Genomic DNA, 23,411 nt, shown 5'->3' with positions numbered 1-23,411 from the left:
AAGGACTCTTTGCCAGATGAAATGAACAGCTTTCCCACACTGCAGTGAATTCAGAAAATACAGCACACCCTTTGCAGTCGGAAGAGATATCCTGGGTGCTGTGGGTGATAACACGTCATTATAAAGCTACCCCCGGAATGCATGCAAGTCTTCTCGTGGCCGCACAGAATAAAACAAGCTGCAAGTCGCATGGGTCTTGTCCTGTCCCAAACATTGATGGAAAGGGCACTTTATAAAAGGAGAAAGAAACAGCGGGGCACCTTCATTTGCATCACCAAACGCTAAAGATGGAGGCGCTTTTATGGACACACTGTGTACACAGAATGGGTTCAATTAAAAAGAAGCTATTTTACACTGGCCTTTACCCCACCAGGATTTTTTAAAAAAGAAGAAGAAGCCAAAACAAAGACCATTTATCTAGGTAACAATACATTACTTAAAAGAAAAAAAAAAAAAAAAAACGAGCCCGAGTACAGAATATAGGGTAAGCAAGAAGCACGGGTCTCCCGTGGCTTTTCTCTTTGCCACTTCTCTTCTCAGCCAGTGTGCATCTTAGACTTCATGAGGACGTATGTTTATCAAAATAAGGTAAATGTGAATGACAACTAGGGAATGCAGGAACTCAGTAGCTGAGCCTACTAAGAACAGGGCTCAGAACTTGTCACAAGTTTACAATCAAGCTGCATTAGCAGGGACCAAAAATGAATTGCTCTCTGATATTTCTGGCCTTGATAAAATGAGTTGGGGGTTTGAGTTCAATGCCTATGGACAGATGTTCCACAGACAAAAAACGAGGCTCTTAATTGGCACTAATTAGCACCCTTGTTGGCAGGGAGGGATTGACAAGGTTATTTCTATGGTACCCTCCCCCCCCCCCCCCGCCCTGCCGATTCCCAGAGCAGTTCTTTCCAGGACAAGGGGAGGGCAATGTAGGTAAACTTCTGCTCTTAGCCTTCAAGGATTACTGGTGCCCCCAAACAAAGAGAGGCTTCACATTTCTAAGCTGTCAACTTAGTGAGATTCTTTGCCTAGGATATACATTGGCTTTTATTTTTAATTAAATAAAGTGTAATTAGTAGGAAATGATCAATACAGTAGAGTGACAGGCACTGTTTTGTTGGTCTGTTTGTCCCTGTTTAAAGAAGCAGGAGCGAAAAGGAAAAAAAAAAACCACACACACAAAACAGAAGAAGGTGTCTTAATGATGAGAAAAAAACAATCTCGGCACATTCTAGATGCTCACATTCATATAGAACATAGGCTCTGTTTTGTACCAGCGCAGATCCCTGCAACAGGCTGTGCATACATCTTGTCACTGCTCTGCTTCTCATCCCTCCCATCTGTAAAATGGGAAGAGCCAGCAGCCTTGTGAAAGGGCGCAAGTGTTGCCAGAATGAGGGAGGGCGGACAGCATGCGTATGATGAAGGAGCCGGTGGCTGCATTCTAATAAATCTCAAGCAAAGCTATGTGGAAATATGCTTTAAGTTTCTGCAAATGCTCCTCATTGCTATAATTGCAAGCTTGGGAATTATGCAAAAGTAGTTATTTTTGCATTTATTCAATTTAGTGCTAATAAGGAACTCAAAGAATGGATTAAAGCCATTTTTAGTAACACGACAGATTCTCTCATGCTGTAGCATGATGGTGTACATTTCTGAAGAGCTAGAGAGGGTAGTCAATCTAGATTAAGCCCTTATTTTCTCCCAGGGAGACTAAGGGATTAGATCTCCCCAACGGAACAGACCTGAGAATTCCCATGGACAAGACCCACAGGTGTGCAAAATCCTATGTGGGGTGGGGGCAGTCTGATATCAGGTTCCTTAGAAGCAGAGCCTGACCTCAGCATATCCTGAGAATGCACTTGAAGGAAGAGAAACCTTCTGAGGAAATGAAGAGAGCGGGACAGGACAGGGGAAGACAGCCAAGCAAGGTGAAGGTCTCGATTGGAGCCTGCCTTTAGGCTGATCCCACAGGGAGTTCTCTTGTCCCTTCTCGGTCGGTCAGTCGGAGAGGGGCTTCCTGTCCGAGAACAGGCGGGTTTGTTTCTGCCACGGGCAGTCCTCTGGAGGGCTCTGGGGGAGGACCCACAGCAGCTGGAGGACCGGTATGCCAGCCTGGTGACAGGGATGCAGAAGGCCCTCCCAGGCCGGGCCTCAGGCTGGCAGAGCCAGGGAGCTTGCTACCAAAGCAGGGCCTTTCGGTTCCTGAGTAGCTTTCGGAAGAACAAGATGTTACTGAGCAGAATGAAGTCTGTCCCTAGATATCCTTCAGTGGTCAGTGCCAGCACGCAGAGAGAGGAGCTAAACGGCATTTTCTTCAGCGTGAATGGTCTCATTTCAAGTACCAAGAGACAACACGCGTGCTCATTTGGGTTCGTATTTGTTTACATGCTACAGAAACACAGGAATTGTTAATCTTGCAAACGAGCTCTTCTCTTTCATACCTGTCTGTCCTTCCACGGGCTTCCTGTGCTTTCTGCGGCACTGCCACTGAGTCCTTGCCTTGGAGTCCTCTCCCAGGATTGCCCACAGACGTTGGTGAGGCCTCCCAGAACTCCGGAGCATCTCAGCAAGAAGTCACTGCACGTGCTGTATAAATAGCCCTATTCCAAAAGCAGAGCTTCTCTGAGTTCCCAACCACACCCTGGAGTGTAGGGCCTACCCTCCTGCTGGCTTGCACAAACCCTGTGCCCCTCGAGGCGTGTTTCTTCTCCCTGAGTGTGCAAGTAGGCGCCACCAGGACGCTTCTCCCACTTGATTGTCGGGAGCACCTGGTGGCCCTTCTGTGTCACACTGTCAGGTTCCACACACTGCCCTGATGTTCTGCAGTGCCGGCCACCCCCCAGTCCTGCCCCTCAAACAGCCTCCTCCAGATGCCCCAGGCCCTCGTCCCCCCGCCACCCCCCCAGCCACACCACTATGCCACAGATTTCAGGCAGCCTAGCCATGACTTTCAGAGACTGTGGCCTCTGTTGCCCTTGAAGGGATCTCACTCAGGAGCACTGCGTGGCAAGAGTTGTGCTTTTAGAAAGATCCCAGTGGCCCGGATGAGACATGCTGAAGGCTTGAAATAAGGCGAGGAGAGAGACAAGAGGACAGACCGGAAAAGGTGGTCTGCGGTCCCATCAAGAGAAGTGGATGACTGACAGGATGTTGGGAAGGATAAGGTAGAGATCTTAAAGTAACTCAAAACGATCTTGCTTGGAAATTGGGGTAGATGGTGACACTCTCGAGAGACACAGGAAGGAAGCAGAAGGATGAAATGCTGGTTTACGCTACAGCATGGTTGGACCTCGAAAATGTCCTGTGAAGTGCAAGAAGCCAGACACCGAAGGCCACATATCGTAGGATCCCATTTATATGCAATGTTCAGAGGAGGCCAATGCGGAGAGACAGAAAGCAGACTAGAGGCTGCCTAGGGCTGGGGGAGGGACAGGGATCGGGGAGTGACAGCTCAGTAGTACAGGGTTTATTTTTGGAGCCATGAAAATGCCCTGAAACTAAGTATTCTGAAGGTGTGCAAAAGCGTGGACTAGGGACATCTGGGTGGCTCTGTCAGTTAAGCGTCTGCCTTTGGCTCAGGTCATGATCCCAGGGTCCTGGGATCGAGTCCCATGTCAGGCTGCCCACTGAACGGGGAGCCCGCTTCTTCTTCTTCTCCTTCGCCATTCCCCCTGTTTGTGTGCTCGCTCTCTTTCTCTCTCTCTGACAAATAAATAAATAAAATAAAATCTTATAAAAAAGAGAAGTGTGGACTAGACCCATTTTAAAATGGTTAATCGTATGCGTATTTTACCACATTAATACATAGCTAGATAGCTAGATAGATGGTTGATAGATAGATAGACCGTAAAATGAATGGATGGATGGACGGACGGGTGGGTGGATGGATAGATGGATGCTTAAATAAAACAAACCAGGACGGGGAACAGGCTAGAGATGATGAGTTCAGTTTTGTTTTCCTGGGCTTGAGGCATTTGTGGGATATATTGGTGGGCTGCCCATTGGAGAGCTGGATCTATGAGTCCAGAGCTCATGAGAATGTTCTAGACTAACGATGTAGCTGTGGGGATCAGGGCAGTGGATGATGCCACCCAAAAAGAGTGGAAAAGCAAGCAGATCAAGGGGAAGAGTGCCATTTGCAGGCAGGTGGATTGGGGGAAAACCATGTCTGTACCCTCTTTCTCTCTCAACTTCTTATGTTAGGAGACATAAGCCCCTTTACTGGCCATGCCACCAGCATCAGTAATTATCTTGCATTCTGGCCTTTTCCTTTATGTCATACTCTCTGGCCTCTTGACCCTTCATGCTGTGTGACTTGCCTTTTGTTTTGAGGTCTTCTGTCCAGCTTGTGCCAAAAGGGTGACGTTTTAAGCTCTCTACGGGGACAAAAATCATGGTATAGCTATGTTTTCATTCCCAAATGTCACATATTTAAAGAGTCGGAATCTGCCTTCCAATGGCATTGTCAGAAATAACTGGAAGCAAAATTCAGCTTTACCACTCACAAGAATAGAAGTGAAATCAGTGAGGTTTACCAAAACAAAATGGCAATAATCTCTCTTAAAAATAATCAGTATCTTAAGTAGGGTGAAGAGAGACACGGGGTTTGGCTGAGTTTAGCGAGGGAGATAGTTTCACTCAAGAGGCTCGGATGACCCAAGTTTCAGTTATTTCCCAGTTTAGAAAATTGGTCCCTGGGATGCTCCCCACCATCAACTTAGTCGATCTTTTCTCTTAGCAAACATGTTTCTGTCTCACCCCTACATGTTCCTTTCCCCGGGTCATTAGATGGTGAGGCAAGTATATAAAAAGGCAGAGATTGGGAGTGCGAATGCAGTCCCTCCAAGCCGTGTATTTGGGGGCTCTGGGAAGTGGGCTAAAGCCCTGTGTTAGTTTCTTGGGGCTGCCATAACAAGGTCCCACAAAGTGGGGAGGCTTAGGACGACAGAAACGTATGGTCTCCCAGTTCTGGTGACCTGAAATTCAAGGTCAAGGTGTTGGTAGGATTAGTTCCTTCTGAGGACTCTGAGGGAAGAATCTGTTCCAAGCCTCTCTCCGTGGGTTGTGGATGGCTGTCTTCTCTCTGCGTCGTCACATTGTCTTCCTTCTATGTGTGTCTGTGCCTACATTCCTCCTTTTTATAAGGACACCAGTCACACTGGATCAGGGCCCACCCTGTTGACCTCACTTTAATGTGATGACCTCTGTAAAGACCCTGTCTCCAACTCAGGTCACATTGTGAGGTAGTGGGGGTTAGGACTCCATACAGACATTTCCAGGTAACACTGTTACTGCAGTTACCAAGTTAAGAGAAGCCTGCTCAACCACTACTTGGGCAATTGATAAAGTAATGGTGGGAAAAAAAAAAAAAAAACCCACAACAGATTTTCTTTTTCCTGTGGAGACAGACTGTTTGTAGGAAGCAGCCCCCCCGTCCTGTGGAAGCAGGGCTGCCGCGGTGTCTCCCGGCGTCCTGAACCGAGCGGAGCCTCGGACCGGCCTGCTTCCCCGCGTCCTTCATTCTCGGGCTTGGCGGAGCCACTTGATGCCAGGAGAACACGCCGGAGACCGAGAGACAGATCAGGCTGTTACCCCACATTCTCTCTCCACTAAATCACAGGGTTTGTTTTTTGTTTTTGGGGCTTTTTTGTTTGTTTGTTTATTCCGAGGGAAGGTGGCTATTGTGAGGCTGTCACACTGAGGCAAGCTGGCTGGGCTGAAGTGAAGGCGCCCGTTAGCCACAGCAGCTCCCTCGGTGGGCCCCTGCTGCCGCAGAAGGTTACGAGAGAAGTGGGCGATTCAAAATAACAGAAGGCGAGAAGAAGGAGAGGGGGGAGCCCCTCTTACTCCGCGGGCCAGAAACCAACAGGGCAGCCAAATATTCTGCCCTTGAACGTGGCCACCAGTTAGTGTGGCAGGTGTCCCTTGGTCGGGCTCGGGGGACGGCAGGTGGACCAGCGAGGTATGCATCTAGTTCATGATGGCGACTGGAGCCTGAGGGTGGGGGTGGGGTGGGGACGTGCTTCACAGTGTCCCATCTGGGGTTGTGAAGGCTAGACGTAGACAACCGGAGGACGATTACAGGGAAATTCGCCCTCTGCTCAAGGGAACCCCAGCTTAAATTGGGTTTGTGATCTTATATTTGCATTACATGGGAGCTGCTCTCCAGCACTGGGCCCTGATAGGTGCCCACTCCCGGATCCCACCTGTCAGGGTCTGGAAAATCGATTCCAGGCCCGGCTCCCACTCAACGGCGGCGGGGGGGGGGGGGGGGGCGGGGGGGGGCACTGCTGCGCATCTAGGCAGCCGGCTGTCAGACGACCCAGAAGGAACTCCTTTCCTTGACCTGTCAAAGGATCGGCCAGAGGCCAACCTTGCCTCCTTGTTGGGCCTTTTCCTTCCTTTAACTGCTAAACTGCAAGCCTCCTTCCATCAGTCCTGACGTCCCGTTACATCAGCTCATCCAAATTGTCAGCCCACATTAAACATGTGCCTGCCTGTGGGTGTTATGGGGGTTGGGGGGGGCAGAGAGGAGCCTCTGCATGGACGAATTCCTCTCTTTACTAGCCTCAGGTTTGGAAATTGTGAAGTCAAGGAGGGGTAGAGCATCTTTGCTGAAGGGTTCTTGGCTTGGTCTCCACCCCATCCAGAGGGTTGTCTCTTTAATGTAATGCTTTGTCGCTCCTGGAAAAGACAAAGCCCTTTCCCCTTGGTGCAGCTTCTGCTGGCTCTATCAATTGCAGTTTTAACGTACGAAAAATGGAGGGCGAGAGGGGTCACGTGGGGAAAAATAGCTCTTTTTCTCTCAGCACTTTTTTTCCGTGGATGTGAAGAGGAATGCACGTGAGACCTTCTGCCAATCTCTGTCATGCAGGGCAGCCCGTGGAGTGGTTAAGGACCCGGGCTGTGGCATCAGGCAGGTGTGGGTTGTCGTCCCAGCTCACTCTCTCCCGCTTGGCCAGCTGTGTAACTTTTTTAAATAGCAGCTTTATTGAGATTCAGATACCATAAAATTCACCCTTTGGAAGTGAACAAGTCGGTGGTTTTTCGTAGTCACGGCGTTGTGCACCCATCACTTCCCTCTCTAATTCGAGAACATTTTCATTACCCCTAAGAATCCCCGTGCCGTTAGCAGTCACTCCCCCTTCCTCCTCACCCCAGCCCCTGGTGACTAGTGATCTCCTTTCTGCCTCTCTCGATTTGCCTGTTTGAGACATTTCATATAAATGTGATCGTTTAATATGTGGCCTTTCGTGTCAGGCTTCTTTCCCTTAGCATCATGATTTCGGTGTGCATCCACGTTGTAGCATGGACCAGCCCTTCACTGCTTTTTTACGGCCGAATAATAATCCAGCATGGATTGACCTCACCGTGTCTAGCCATTCATTTCATGAGCACTTAGGTGGTTTCCACTTTATGTCTATTTCCTGATGGCTGACAATACCGAGCATCTTTTCGTCTATTTCCTGGCCATTTGTGGATCTTCCTTGGAGAAGTGTCCATTCAGATCCCTTGCCTGTTCTTTAATTGGGCTCCGTATCATGTTCTTGTTGGGGTTTCCAGGCTGCTTTACCTACTGTGGGTACTAGACTCTCATCAGATATCTGACTTGCAAGTATTTCCTCCCGTCCTCTGGACACTCTTCTTAACTTTTCCGAGCCTAAGTTTCCTTGCCTAAAAACAGAAAAAAAAAAAAAAAGTACAAGTACAACCTCCCAGATTTCTTGGAAAGAGTCAATGAAGTGGCCCATTGGTGCCCTTAGTGAAGTGAATGTCTGGCATACATTAAGTTTCCCTGAGTAAGCATTGGCTGACTTAGATTTATTGTGAGATAGGAGCAAGGTGTGAGCCCTCAAATCTTAATTATACATCTGACAGGTATTACATGAAAGGTTTGAAGTGCTTTGATTTGGCTAACATGTTATTCCTAGAATGACTGGAGCAGTTTTTTTTTTTTTGGGGGGGGGGACTGATTACATTTTTATTTGGAATATATTTTATAGTTCTAGAAACGAGATGATAACTACTGGCCAGTATGGGTATCTGCCACTCTCCATATATCTATATTTAACAGGGAGAGAAACAGCTCTCCCTGTTTCTCTATCTAGACAGCTAGTTACCCATCTATCACGAATGTGAATCTATGAATAAGCGGATAGAAATAGCCTAGTGCTGGGGCAGGTATTCAGAATTGGCACTTTCTTACCTAAAGCCGAATCATGAGAGAATATATGTTCAATTTTCTACAGTGTTTACCTACTGTATGTAAAACACACTTTACTGGCTCTCTGTGGTTCTTAAACTCTTTTCTTCCACGAGAGATGGGTGATTTCCTCTGTGGTGATTCTTTTTTTTTTTTTTTTTTAAGATGTATTTATTTGTTTTAGAACGGGTAAGGGGCAGAGGGAGAGGGAGAGAATCCTCAGCAGACTCCCTGCTGAGTATGGAACCCAACACGGGGCTCCATCCCAGGACCCTGAGATCATGACCTGAGCGGAAAGAGTTGGGCACTTAACTGACTGAGCCACCCAGGCGCCCCACTGTGGTGATTCCTTTAATGCTGCTTCTGAATGCATTGTTGTAAGAAGTGATCTCCCATTCATACTAATATCAGTAATAACAGAGATAGTAGCATTTGTTCAGCACTCACCATCATATTCTTTTCACATGTTATTTAAGTGACCCTCCACAACAACCAAGCGAAGTAGGTATCAGCAGCCTCCTTCTAGAGGTAGACAACAAAGGCCCAGAGAGGTCAATCAGTTGGCCTAGATTTGCACAGCTAGTAAACGCAAGAGCCCAGACCAGACCTCTAGTCCGTCCAACTTCCACGTCTTTGCTCTTTCCGTTATGTCGTGTCACCTCTTAGCAGACTGGGTTTACCAGAGCCCTGAATCTTTAGGCGCCTGAGTTGCTTCTGTGTTTGAGAATTAGAAAGCCCATCCCTTCTGATGCGTGGAGGATTGGTATAGTACATAAAAACTGAGATCGGGGTGCTACTCATTCGTCAGCAGTGGGCCCTCCCCTATTTTGAGAATCCTCATCGCTCAGAAATCCAGCTCTGCTTTCGGAGTATAAGGGCAGTGCTCGGATGAGGGCCTTAACCTGTATTCAGCAGGGTCACAGGGTTAGGAAACACAGTGTGTCGGTGAGCCACAGTGAATTCATCTGCACCGAGCTGAAGTTTGGAGAGAGATGGCCAAAATGACTCAACATGGCTGGCTTTCCACATCACTGTGATTGTGCCATGTGCTGTAATTTATAGTGTAAACAAGTTTTCTGCAAAAGCTAAATATATCATGCAACTCATTTAACATGCACAGAAGGAGCCGTTAAATTATTTCAGTCCCATTACTCAAAATGTTCAGAAAATTCCTCTGTATTAGAGCCAGGGCGGGATTGGCTCTGCAGCCAAGTACATCAACATAAATGTTGAATTCCTGGGGGAAATGCATGTTACTTAGGGAAAATATATGCCCAGACATTGTGGAGCCCCTTCTGAAACAATTCTCATTTTGTTCAAACAATAGGATCAAATTTTCAGTCCCGTTACCCAGCCTCTCTGCATTTGTAAGGCTTGCAGGCAGATGTGAAGGTCAATAAACTGCTGATGTATTTTTAAAGGATTAATACTTTATGAAATGTGGAAGTGGAAACTGAGGTTTTTCGTGTCCCTTTCTAATTTTGTCTTTACCTACGTGGAAAGAATCCCTTGTGGAAACCATATGTGGTGCCTCAAAACTGCTTAAATTGGAGTAATTATCAGAACAAATGGTGTTATTGGATGATATTAGTCTGTTTGTGTTCCTTCTGTCTACCCAGTGAATCGACATTAATACAGACTTTTAGAAACACTTGAAACATAGTCGTCTGTGATTCCATTTTTACTTTAAGATACATGTTTAAAAATTGATCTAACCTTCCTCCCTACTTAAAACGTACCTCTAGATCGATACTTCTTCCTTTATATATTCCTTATCCAGAAAGGATATACCCCTTCTCTACCTAGGTTTTAAAGGGCCTGGGTCAGGAATGGGGATGAAATGTTATCAAGCATATTTTTGGCATCGATTGAGATGATCATATGGTTTTATCATTTTATTTGTTGATGACACGATGTAGCATACTAATAGATTTCTCAATATCAAGCTGTTAATGTACTCCTAGAATCTGGTAGATTAATATTTTAAGATAGATATGTGGTCCAGTTGCATTTTATATAGATTTGAATATTCCAGATTTGAAAATGCTGATATGGCAATATTAATTAAAGACTCTGTACTCAAAACATTATTCTACTTCTGGCATGCAAAAGCTATCCATGGCAAAGGTACAGTTCCGTCCTATAACTTTTGCTTTAACACGAGGACACATTTCTCTAGTTTTTCTCGTTTTCAAATAAAATGACATCTGATATGTTTAGGATAATCTAGGCTGAACTGTCTTGAGCCAGTAACCACAATAGATGATAAAGATTGGCTGATTTCTGTGTGCTAGGGACTTGATGTGGGTTCTTTCATTTAATGATTATAGAATCCTGGAAGGTGGTGCTGTTATGATCCCTCTTTCACCCAGGCACCCAGAAGTTCAAGGGATTTGGTCCAAGATGACACAGCCACAGCCGGGGAGGGTTTGAACCCGGGCCTATCTGCAGAGAAGTTTCAGTCCCTACACTGAGCGCATCACTGTGCTCAGGAATCATATGCAAGTCGGTGGGCTTTGCTGAGAGGGAAGCTGCTGGTCTCCCAGGACCCTGAACATTGGCTAGTTCCTGCAGATGTGTATCCTTGGACTTGAGCTATGGCTAGTTTAGCTCACATTCATCACCCGAGCAGAGAAACAAGTCCATTAGCTGTTGTTATGCTTATGGTAATGATACCGCGAGCTTTTGTTAGAACTTAAATGTGGGCAGCACGTTTGACATGAAACATCGGTAAAAGAGGATGTTCAGCCTGACACCAGAATCTGAAAAGCAGCTCCCGTGAGGAGTCGTTCTCGACTGACTGGGATGTCTGGTGGCAGGAGGGAGACAGCCCTCCCGTGGCACCACGGACACTGTGCAGGTAACCACATGGGCCATGCAGGCCAAGGCTTGAACCACAGCTCATGGGAATCTTGGTAGCACACCCGGTGACCCTCCCAGAAAAGGAGAGCCCAAGAAGATCTTGAGATGTTCTTCAAGGGCCATCTGCCACTTGCCTCCTCTGTCTTCGGGGAGGCTGTCATGAGACCATTCCCCATTGCCTCCCAGGTTCCGATGAGGCAGAGAACGTTCTGTCCCACCCCCTGCAGAATAGACCCGCGGCCTACACGCTCCCTTCCCTGAAACCTAGAATGGGCACCTCAATAACAGAATATCCCACAACTTGCTCTGTTTTGCTGTCGTCTTTTCTGGATCAGGGGAGCTGGCACCGTTGGCAAGCCTTCCTTTCTTTCATTATATGGGTCCTAGACTGTCCAAATCGACAAGTGAATTGCCGTTACCTTCACCAATTCAATCACTTGGGCTCTAAGTTCAGTAACTTGCCCAAGTCCACAGTCCACACTCGGTACGTTTTAGAGCTTCTGCCGTAAGCAAAAGTGTGTGTCAGGGGTTCCTTTTGATGCAACAGAAAAGCGCTGAGCATAGAAATCAGGCGGGGTTTTCCTGAAAAATGGAGCAACGTGGCCTGTCGATATTTTAGTTGCGCCTAAATTGTCAGGTGTGGCCGTTTTTGCTGAAACAGTCTGAAGTAACACGTGAATTCTTTATGCAGCAGCATAAAGGAAATCCTATCTGCTGTGTCAGTTCAGGTAAACAGACCTTCTGGACAGCATTTCTCACGAAAAGGGTTTGAGGAAGAGTTTCAAGCACCCTGAGCTAAAGTGCCGTGCTACCAGCAGCTAAGAGTTCATGGTGTCTCAGAACCAAGAATAGGTCCTTGTCCCCACTGAATTTAATGTGAGGCACAGTGACTGTCAGCAAGCACGACTTGTAGTGCACTTAACAGCGACTTAATATTTCAGTTGTTTTGAAGAGTTTCCATAGATAGAAATTAATGGCCTGGCTCAAAAAAGGAGTTCTTTACTTAATCCATTAACAATTAGGAGCTGATGTACAGAGATAAGTAATGAAGTAACCTCTGCGGTTGGGGGGGTACCTTGGAGGTAACCATAGAGGTTTCTTCTCTCTAATCAGCTCTGGTTACTCTAAGAAGCTGAAGGAAGGCTGAAAGGGCCAACCCCAGAAGGAAGGCTTCATGGCAAGAAATCAGTGTTTCCTCATCAATTAGGAATGGAGCTCACCAGGCGTGTGTCCAGAAAGACAGGTTGAGTGCTGGAGAGAGACACTCCTTCTACCCAGGAGCCGAGGTCCCAACGCTGTGTCCGAGCCTGGGGAGATCGAAGGGACAGGCATCCATATAGAGAGGTGGCCTAGTGTGACGGCGTGTGTGACCGCTTGGGAGTTTGGTGGAATTCGTGATATTCATTCAGTGGCCTCAGAGTGGCCAAGGAGCCTTGGGATGTCACCATCACCAGCGTCCCCAATTCAGTTGATCCTTCTGGCCTGTCTCTAGAATCTGGTCCCCTCTCTTCTCCATCCTCACTGTCTGTGCCCTGGCCCAGGCCACCACCCGCTGCCACTCGGGCCACTCCACTGGTGGTCTAACCGGTTCCCTTGCTACCTCCTTCTTCCAGTCAGTTTATAGGCTCTGCTCTCAGAGATCTTTACTTCTGACCTTCCATGTTCCCCCCCCCCACCCCCGCCTAAAAACTTTGGTTGTCCTGCTCCCCATTCTTTGGAAAAAGTCTCACCCGAACCTGCCTCCTTGGACCCGCCCCCCCCTTTTCAAGAGCACCTACACGTAGTATACTCCAGCCAAACCAAGTGGCCCACGCTTCTGGAAACCTCAAGTCTTTTGGTACCTCTGTGCTCCTTAGACTGCCCTTTCCTTTTTCACTCCCCTGGCAGTTCATTCTGTCTTCAAGGCATTGCTCGAAGACCACTGCTTCCTTGTAGCTCCACCAGCCTCTCTGTGTAGCACTGAATGAGGACATTGTCATCGTCTGTTTACGAGGCCTTTGTCCTTGCTAAAGGGCAAGCTTCTTAGGGGGAGGTACTGTGTCGTACTCTTGGTTCCTTCCCCATGACTGTGTTTCAAGCATAGTCATGGCAAGTAATAATGACAGTAACAGTCACTATTGACTGCTTGCCAACCATTTTACGTACATAATCACATGCAATCCTCATAAGAATCCTCTCAACTAGGTACTGTTTTTGGCTCCATTTTACAGATTAGAACACTGAAGCTCTAAGTTCAGTAACTTGCCCAAGTCCACACTCGGTACGTTTTAGAGCTGGAGTTCAAATTAGCACAGAGCAACGCTACAACCTGTAGCCTTAGGGGCCGCAGCTGAGTCTCACCCACAGATATCGGGCCCAGTAGATGGTCTTGGGTAAGTCCCTATTAATCTACGTGGATGACTCTCTTATTGCCCAGTATGACTCAAAGTTCGTTCAAGGTGACTTGGGTGGTCCTACTGAAGAGTACAATTTCAAATATCAAGATCCACACCTGAGATATTTTTTAGGGCAAAAGATTCTCTTTTCTCCTTTGGAATGATCTCACCATTTGATCTGAGATCCAGGTGGGTTCACTGGGCTATGGTCTTCTCTGGGGAAATCCACTCTTAGATGTTTTTACACACACACCCCTGAAAAATGATACAGTAGTGTTATGCTGTGTGTAACATGATTGAAAGCCATCTGAATTCTATTAGGCAGTTTGTCATTTGCATGATAACTTGAGTTCCCGCATCGGGAGAAAATTATATAACCCAGAGAAATATACCAAGAAGATGAAAATCAAATTCAAAATAATGACCATAGAGCAGAAAATTGGTATGGTGCTGAATTTATGTGATCAATTCTAAGGAAGTCCAAGGTTGAAGAGGTGCACTTGGATACAAGTCAATAGTCATATATATCAAGGCTCATGCTATTAGCTTTGGCTTATGTGTGCAGTATAGATATAAACCCAGAAAAAGGATATTTATTCTTTTCTCCTACTATTGCCTTTTATGTACTCAGCACTCTGCCCAAACTGACTGGTCAGCATTTCCTGATCTCCAAGAGACATATTATTTCATTCCCATTGCACAGGGGAGTAAACCGAGGTTCAGAGAGGTTACATAACCAAGATTTAGGTTCTCCAACTAAATTCTGTGCAATATCCATGGAGCCAGAATTACTCCCCAAAATAAGATTCGAGTAGCTGAGTTGTCTTCACACTGTGTTCCTCTAATCCCTGGGGCACTCCAGACGTTTCCCCCCCCCCCCCCCGCCGCCCCAATCCTGGCTGTGACGGAAACAGCACTACCTTAATCTCTTTCATTTGGAGTTCCTTGTAAGATTTCACTGGGCAGAGGAAGGAGTCTTAAAGAGGTTTGAAAACCATTGGCTTAAAGCGGGGGGTCCGCAAACGTTTGTATGTAAAGGCTCAGGTAGTAAATATTCCAGGTGTTTGGGGCGGTGTGTTCTCTGTTACAACTGCCGAACGCAGCCATCATAACAGCTCAAAAGCATAGCCAATATGCAAATGAATGGGAGTGGCCATGTTTCAGTACAGCTCTATATGGATAATGAAATTTAAATTCCATATAATTTTCATATGTCATGAGATATCATTCTTCTTTTGCTTTTGTTTTTCTCAGCTGTTTAAAAAGGTAAACACCATTCTTAACTCACGGGCAGTTTAAGAACCGAGGGAGGGCTGGTTTGGATCGAGGGCCTCAGTTTGCCAACCCCTGGACTATATGGTTCCTAAAGGAACCCCAGTTCTCTTGCTAAGGAGCCAGAATAACTTCACGGGGTGCTCATTTAGGAAACCCTTACAGGCCATCAGTTACGGAAGACACTCCTCTGATCTGCATACCCATGGCAGGGTGCACGATCTAATTTAGACCCAGGCTGTGGGCTCACTGGGTGGCACTGGGCTAGAGGGCCCCACCTGACGGGTCTTGGGAGATTTATCCCTCTACAATATAGTCGAGACCTTCAAACTGTTTTTCACCGCCATGGCCCCCAGACTGAGATTTTCCAGGATTCCCAGTGGGCTGGTCATGGAAGCAGACTTTTAAGCTAAAACCTCGAGAAAATTAAATGCAGCTTCTCCCAAGGAAAAAAAAAACCTGAGCACCCTTACCTCAGGGAAACAGAATGAGTGCTTTGGAAAAATATCACTGCCTCTTCCTCATCGCCTGCCTTGCTTACCAACAAATGATTCAATGCTACAGAGACTGCATCACACTAGGTAGGAAAATATATAATTCCCTGAGTAATTCTAAACCAGTCATGTTTCATTCCTCCCAGCCTACTTTATGAAGAGGAAGTGCCCTTTAAAGAGTCAGTAGGGCTAAGTTATTTTCTAGAAGAGGGCCCACAGTAAGATGGTTCCTAGTTTTTGTTTAGAGTCCCAAACCTGAGCGAATCAGCACCCCTTCTGTTTTGTCCTCTTCAGAATCACCTGCGCATTGCCAACCCTGCCACCGCACAATGTAGACAGCAGCTCTGGTTCTATTGCCAACACCATTCCAAGTCCAGGCTCCCAGTGTGGACTATGGAGAACAAGACTCAAGCTACTACATGGAAGCTCCAAGAAAGCATAGGGCAATTCCTAACCGGCAGAACTGTCTAACAGTTAAGAGCTTCTAAACGGTAGAAGGGCATGGCCTGCTACCCATCAGACAATGGCTTCTGGCCATGTGTTGGGATATTGTAGATATCTCCACTGGGTGACAAGGTGAAATAGATAAGGCTTCCAGGCACTTCCAACTGTAGTAGCCATGGTCTGCTGGGGTGTCGGTCACCAGCATTGCAGCTCTTTCCACGGATACTTGAAAGCTGGAATCCAGCCCGTATCAGGTGGTGCGCCTGACAAGCTGTCTGCCCAGAGGGGCGCCATTTTGTAATCACAAAAAGGCACAGTGTAGCTTTGCAACCTACACATTCAGGGCTCTGAAGGTTGCTTCTGAATAAGGATTCTGGATCAACTAATGGCCTCTGAAGCCATGCCTTTTATAGAAAGTTTAGAGCCAGATGTGTATTGGAAATGCCTCCTGAGAGTGGCATACTCAAAGACAGGGTGCTCAAGGTGAGCACAGCTTCCACTGTGGGCCATCTTTGGCTCATTTCTCTGGATCTGTAGGTCACTCCAGGGATAGGAGGAGCAACGTTATCAGGGCCACTCATTTCTTTTTAAACTCTCACTTGGAACTGTCTGTGTTTCGTCTTATGATAGGCTTTCAAATCTCCAGGGGATCTTAAGCAATCGGGGACGATCTCGGGAAACCTGAAACAGCCATGATGAGTTTAGAACATTCTTGAAGAGTAAACAAGCGCTGAAACTTTCCAAACTCCTTAAGGATCTCTGAACCATGCCTCATCGGGCATCCAGTGATGTTTTGCTATTTGATACCTCTGCCAGTCTTTGGGTCACCAGCAGAGTCTTTTGTGTTATTGTCCCAATCTGTAAAGCACTGTTTCTCAGGTAGTAATAATGACAGCAATAACAGTAATGACTGGGATGCCAACAGTAGCTACTTACATTGACTCCTCGGCAATCTGTACACACTTGCTTTTTCTGATCCTCCCCAAACTCTCCAAAGTAATGTATTATTGTTGCTCATTTTAACATGTGAGAAAACTGAGGTGCAAAGAGTTGGACTAACTAGTTCAAGAGAGCAAACCCAACTAAAGGCTCCATTTCCGTAGAACCTTCTATAATAATGTTCCAAGCCTTCTGTTTTGTCCTCTTCAGAATCACCTAAGCATTCCACTATGTGAAGTGACAGGGCCTATAGAGAGCGATCTTACTGGTTATAACTTGCATAGGGCCTGTCACAGCATCGTGTCCTGGGTTGTCCCAGTGCAAAGAGTCCTCTGAAGTCACCGGGTTCAGCTCAAGATCCAGAGAGTGAGGAGCAAAGAGTCCTCTGAAGTCACCGGGTTCAGCTCAAGGTCCAGAGAGTCAGGAACAGAGGCGACCCTGGGCTCGGCTCTCCCTTCTTTCCCCAGGGCCCCCACGGTCTTCTCTGTGCTCATGCTCTCTCATCTGCCCCAAATTTCATTATTTGAGTGTCTGTCGGATCATCTCTTCAGGGCAAGGACTTGGTTTTGTTGACACAGGTTTTGGGACCATTTTACTTCTTAATAATATAGAAATTAACATTTCATTGGTGATTCGGGGTCTTTTCTGGTTCCATACAAATTTTGGGATTGTTTGTTCCAGCACTTTGAAAAATGCCATTGGTATTTTGATTGGGATGGCGTTCAAAGTATAGTTTGCTCTGGGCAGCATAGACTTTTAACAACATTTATTCTTCTGATCCATGAGCACGGAATGTTTTTCCATCTTTTTGTGTCTTCTTCAATTTCCTTCATGAGTGTTCTGTAGTTTCTAGAATATAGATCCTTTACCTCTTTGGTTAGGTTTATTCCGAGGTATCTTATGGTTCTTGGTGCTATCGAAAATGGAATCAATTCTCTAATTTCTCTTTCTACAGTTACATTGTAAGTGTATAAGAAAGCAACTGATTTCTGTGCATTGATTGTGTATCCTGCCACATTACTGAATTGCTGTATGAGTTCTAGTAATTTGGGGGAGGAGTCTTTTGGGTTTTCCATATAAAGTATCATGTCATCTGTGAAGAGAGAGAGTTTGACTTCTTTGCTAATGTGAATACCCTTTATTTCTTTTTGTCGTCTGATTGCTGTTGCTAAGGACTTCAGTACTATGTTGAACAATAGTGGCGAGAGTGGGCATCCTTGTCGTGTTCCTGATTTTAAGGGAAAGGCTCTCAGCTTTTCCCCACTGAGAATGTTATTCCCTGTGGGCTACTCATAGATGATTTTTATGAAATTGAGGAATGTTCCCTCTATCCCTACACTCTGAAAAGTTTTAATCAGGAAATGATGCTGTATTTTGTCAAATGCTTTTTCTGCATCAATTGAAAGGACCATGTGGTTCTTGTCTCTTCTCTTGTTTATGTGTTCTATCACATTGATTGATGCCAAGATGCCCTTCAACAGACAAATGGATAGAGAAGATGTGGTCCATATACACAATGGAATATGACTCAGCCCTCAGAAAGGATGAATACCCAACTTTTACATCCACGTGGATGGGACTGGAGGAGATGATGCTCAGTGAAATAAGTCAAGCAGAGAAAGTCAATTACCATATGGTCTCACTTATTCGTGGAACGTAAGGAATAGCAGGGAGGACATCAGGAGAAGGAAGGGAGAAATGAAGGGGGGGGGATCAGAGGGAGAGACGAACCCTGGAGACTGTGGACTCTGAGAAAGAAACTGAGGGATGTAGAGGGGAGGGGGGTGGGGAGGATGGGTGAGCCCGGTGATGGGTGTTAAGGAGGGCACGTACTGCATGGAGCACTGGGTGTTATACGCGAATGATGAATCATAGAACACTACATCAAAAACAAATGATGTACTGTATGGTGACTCTAACGTAACATAATAAAAAGAAAATAAATAAACTTGCAGTCATGGGGGATACTACAGGTCTTAAAATAATAATGCTTATCTCATAGGGATGTAGCAAAGATTAAATGAGCTAAAAACATAAAAATATATAAATCAGTGCCTGCCTAATAAAGAGTAAATGTGGCACTTTTGTGATGACAAAATATATCGTATGTGTAAACTTATGTTCTCTTAAGGAAAGTTAGTACATTTCCATGTGAAAGAAGGAAGTGATTTTAAAGAGGTAAATAAATATTGGAGACAAAAAAATAATATAGAAATTATAAGTCATGCTAAAAATAAAAACCAGAGCGTTTTCACGCAAAGACGGGCACCGTGAACTACCAGATCCTGAACAAACATCTAAAGTCACTAAGGAGGCCTACTTTGTTCTGTTTTCATCTAACTGAAAAGCAGAAGAACAGTTGTCATTTTTTAAGACTACACACACAGGCATACATGTGAGCATGATTCTCTCACACTGTGGGATACCCAGTGTGTGATGAATTTGTCTATGGAGTTGTGACCTCATGAAAAGAACTTACCATTTTTCTGCCAAGACTACCTTTACTGCAGTGGGTGTGAACAGTGCTGCTATAATAATTAAATCCAAAATCTTTCATAATCCTCCTCTTTCCCCCGAGTAATGTTCAGTATTAGCTATGGAGGGAAATGCAAACAAGTACATGTATATTCAAGAATAAAGCTTAATAGGTCAGTGAAGGAGCAGAATGAAACACCTCCAGAGATAACAAAGGGTCCTAGTTACTTCTCGACTTGTGTTTACCAGGACTTGAATATATGCATCAAATTGGCCTTTATTACTAACCAAATCCATACCAAGCTTGTAGCACGGGGTGGGGGGGCAGTGTTTAATGTCAGTCACTATGGAAATTGGTTGCCTATTTCCAAACTTGTACATTGGAAGGCCTTTCATTTCCGTGTTAGAATCACATAGAGTTGGTTGAAGAGTAAAATAACTGTTGAGTTCGAGTCAATGAATTCTGGCTCTGGATGTGCCAGTTCTCCCTGAAGAAGAGTAGCCTGAAGTCCACAAGCCCATTTCTGGGTTCAGCTTTGAGACTTTGTGAGACATTGCCTGAGTCACCATGGGGCACTGTGAAGCTTACCTTCAGATTGTTCAGCAAATGAAGATGAGAACAAAGTCTCACAAAGACTTTGCTTGTGATTACTTGCTAGGGGTGTTAATGGTATACATTGTTTCTAACTGTGATGACATATTTCCAAACCTACAATATCCTGCATTCATTTTGTGCTTTCATAAAGCGTTTCACCTGCTTTAGTTGGTATTATGTTCACCACCACCACCACCCTGTGAGAGTTTAATTATTATCCCATTTAACAGATGAGGGACACAGATGAGGTTCAGAGATAGTAAATGACTTTCCCAAGATATCAGAGTTTGTGAATCTAAATATCTCGACTCCATGTCAATATGTTTTGTGGGGTTTTTGTTGTTGCTGTTGATTTTACTTAATATGCCATCCTTTATAAATTATACCTTCTAGGAAGACATTATATACTCTCGAGTTCAAGCTGGAGATGGTCTGAGTTCCATGTTTGCCTCCATGATTTCCTAGCTGTGTGATCATGGGGAAGTTCCTTGCCTCTCTAAGCCTCAGTGTTTCAGTCAGGAAGATACGGCTAATGATAACCACTCCTTCATAGAGTCCAAATTACAAGCTTCTGATCAAATACTTAGCACTTTCCATGACACATAAATGGATCCTCTGGATGGAAGGAATTGTTGATAATTTGTTTTGCCCAATACTTCTGTGGAAATTAACACATAGACATTGCCTACCTGTATTGAGATACACACACACACACACACACACACACACACACACACACACACACAAGGAAAATGAAACCCTTTATGCCCGGCATGGATAGTTTTAAAATATTTGAGTTCGGTAGCTTATGAGAATGATACAGTCTTCATTTGCCACAATGTGTCGTGAAGAATTATTTGTTCACAGACATCGGCCTCCAACTGCAAAAGAAATGGGAAGATACATTTTGTCTTACACTCAAAGATCTTCAAAACATCCATTAGTCTCATGAAGGACAGTCATAAATCCTGCAAGTTTAGTTTATCTGAAATCAACTCTAACAGCTGTCCTTCCCACCGGTCATTCTTTATTATCAGTCTTTGGTTTTCAGACCTCAGTGAACATTTCCCGGTCTTATGTTGGCTGAGCATGAAAGTGGGGGAGCTGTGCCTTCTTCGGAGACTTAAGAGTGGATACCCACGCTGACCCGAAACTCTTTCTAACATTTGAACATAACCTCTAAAACAATGTATTCCCTTGTTTATCAAATTAGAAGTTGCCTTTTGCCTTTCAACTTCCCTTCTGGAATAAACACCCAGGTGGAAATCAGGGTATGGGAGTTTTAGGACTGGCTCTAGCTAGCTGTGTGATCTGGAGCAAAGCACTTGGCTTCTCTGAACCTTTCTTTCCTTGTCAGCAAGGCAAGGCTAGTGGACTGTATCATTTCTGGGAAGACAGAAGTGAATAAGTTGCAACTGCAGCCCACGCAGGAATGAGGGGCTGGTGCGGGGACACTCGGTGGAGAAGGCAATGCCGTGACCCAGCTGGAGCCGGGGTGGGGCAGAAGGAAGAGGTGTTCTTTTAGAGGTGGGGTTTTTTTCTCGAAAGCTTTTGTGGAGGAGGTGGGATGTGGCTGAGCTATGGAGGCAAAATAGGATTTTCAGAGTTGAAGAAGGAAAGTCTAGCCTGGGAGCTGAGCCTGATTTGTTGGAGTCTGGAAGCAAGAAAGAGCGAAGCATGCTCAGAAAAGGGTCATCCGTCCAGGGCGGCTGGGACCACCCCCATTTGAAGGCTGGGAACGAGGTCTAAAGTTGTATTTAATACATAGAAATATTCACACCAATTGGCCTTTGAAGGCTGTGTGTACCTGGAATTTTAAGATAGTAAGTCACTCTTCCTGCTGTGGCTCGAGTTTGGGGAGAGAGCGCGTGGCACCGTAGAAACAAGAGGCTCTGGGTGCCCCATAAACAATTCTGAAAGGGCTAGTTCATCGCCAAATTTCAGACCACTCGTATTTTTCAGGTACCTTGCCTTAGGAGAGAAAGATTTCTCATCCACATCAGGAGCTTACATCTCTAGGATCAAATTTTACAGGAAGCGATCGGTCATATATCCAAAGGTTAATGACTAGCCATTTCTCGCCCAGCTATTTTGTGGCCACAGAGCCCTCTGCACCGTGGCGGTGGAAGGTCACTGGGCCCTTTGCCTCTGTGGTCCAGACAGCCCCAGCAGGCTACGACAACAGCCTCCAGAGCTGGGGGCTGTTACCCTGCCCCAGTTCTTTCATCGGAGACTCAGAGCATCTTTTCCTGTAGAGATCCAGTGTCACGTTCCACTCCACAGTGATTGATCAGTACATTTATTACACTTTCAGTAGTAAAAATATATAGACTCCAGTCATCTCTGGAGATGCTGAAATAGTCCTTTTTTCCCCTTGATTTAGGGGAAGGTGGAGAGGGAAGATGTGTGTGGAGTATGACATAAATATAAGAGCTCAAATATCTAATTAGCTGAAAGAATCTTGGTTCCCTCTGCACCTTTGACAGAATTGCAGCTGTCAGATTGTAGCTCCAATATTTTATCCTCATTGCAAGATGTATCTGAGGATGATTTAGAAAAGACGCTTTCTAACACGAACACCACCGTGCTTTTTTTGTAGGATGCTTGAGGACGACCTGAAGCTGAGCAGTGATGAAGATGACCTTGAGCCTGTGAAGACCTTGGCCACTCACTGCACCGCCACTGAGCTCTACCAGGTAGGAAGAGCTTCATGCTTGGTTTGGGACCTAAGGGGGGGGAGCATAAAAGGCTGGAAGGGTTTTGCCATCCGCAAGCCTGCCCTCCGCTTCCTCTCTGGGCTGCAGAGAGAGCGGAAGAAGCAAAGCTAGGCACGGTGTTCCGGAACAGGTGTAATCAGTTCAGTTTCATTCAAGCTACAGTGATGAGGGGCTGAGCTCTTGAAAGCTGCTTTCACCCCCTGCCTCCGCTCCCTTGTCAAACACGCGTACGGGTCATCAGTAAGCAAGAGACTGTCGTTCCCTCCCTTGGACTAAGCGTTGTCTCGGGTGAGGTGTGACTTTCCTTTAGTGACTCGGAGGCGAGGCTTACCGCCCACGCTCATTAATTAATTAGGGCATAAATGGGAGTGCTGCGTTCCCCTCTCCCAGGTGCACCACCTGAGAGCAAGTGCTGAGAATCGGCACCCAGCATCCTGCGGCGTGCGCGGACCTGCAGGCGCAAGGCATTTGGCAAAAACTTGCTGCTGCCCCGTCCTCTTCTACTCTGCATTATAAGTATTTACAGCACTCACCCCCAAATGAGATAGCAGAAATGTGATTTCAGCATTCCCAGTGAGACTGGACTTGTTGGTTTGAAGAGGCCAAGTATCGCTTATGAACCGTGAGAACGGCAGGGAGGTGTGTGGTGTCAGCAGTGCGTGTGCGTTTTCTCTGTGACACAAGTGTCTCACGTGTGGGCTCCTCCGGGGTGTGTTTGTAACCTTGGAGGAGGAACACAGAAGGAGCGCCTTTTTTTAAAGCCAGTACCTGACCAAGTTCTTTTTACGGTGGAGTCTGCTATGTTAGGAAACTGAAAGCAGACCGTTTTAAGGAATGCTCATGCACTGGTACGCCAAGGTCATTATCAAATACAGAGTTTCAGGGGCGCCTGGGTGGCTCAGTCAGTTCAGTGTCTGCCTTTGGCCTTGGGTCGTGATCTCAGGGTCCTGGGATCAAGCCCCGTGTCGGGCTCCCTGCTCAATGGGAAGTCGGCTTCTCCCTCTGCTCCTAGTCCCCCAGCTTGTGCGCTCT

At 46.0% G+C, this 23,411-nt stretch overlaps 1 protein-coding gene across 3 annotated transcripts in view; it reads left to right on the top strand.

The window, feature by feature from the left end:
- AFF2 (ALF transcription elongation factor 2) overlaps positions 1-23,411 on the top strand; it is a 456,177-nt gene that overhangs the window by 323,977 nt on the left and 108,789 nt on the right. For all 3 annotated transcript variants that reach the window (XR_003607226.2, XM_088028621.1, XM_088028620.1), the window contains one exon: positions 22,262-22,358. Coding sequence is in view for 2 of the 3 variants with exons in the window: in XM_088028621.1 (XP_087884747.1) it covers positions 22,262-22,358 (97 nt within the window). In the remaining variant the exon portion in view is untranslated. The remainder of the gene's footprint in view (positions 1-22,261; positions 22,359-23,411) is intronic.

Source organism: Eumetopias jubatus, unplaced genomic scaffold (genome assembly GCF_037043125.1).
Source record: "Eumetopias jubatus isolate StellerSeaLion01/CBP00866 unplaced genomic scaffold, mEumJub1_p1.0 scaffold_11, whole genome shotgun sequence".
Classification (NCBI taxonomy): domain Eukaryota; kingdom Metazoa; phylum Chordata; class Mammalia; order Carnivora; family Otariidae; genus Eumetopias; species Eumetopias jubatus.
The sequence above is the reverse complement of the archived record's forward strand: the minus strand, read 5'-3'. Positions and strand labels throughout refer to the sequence as shown.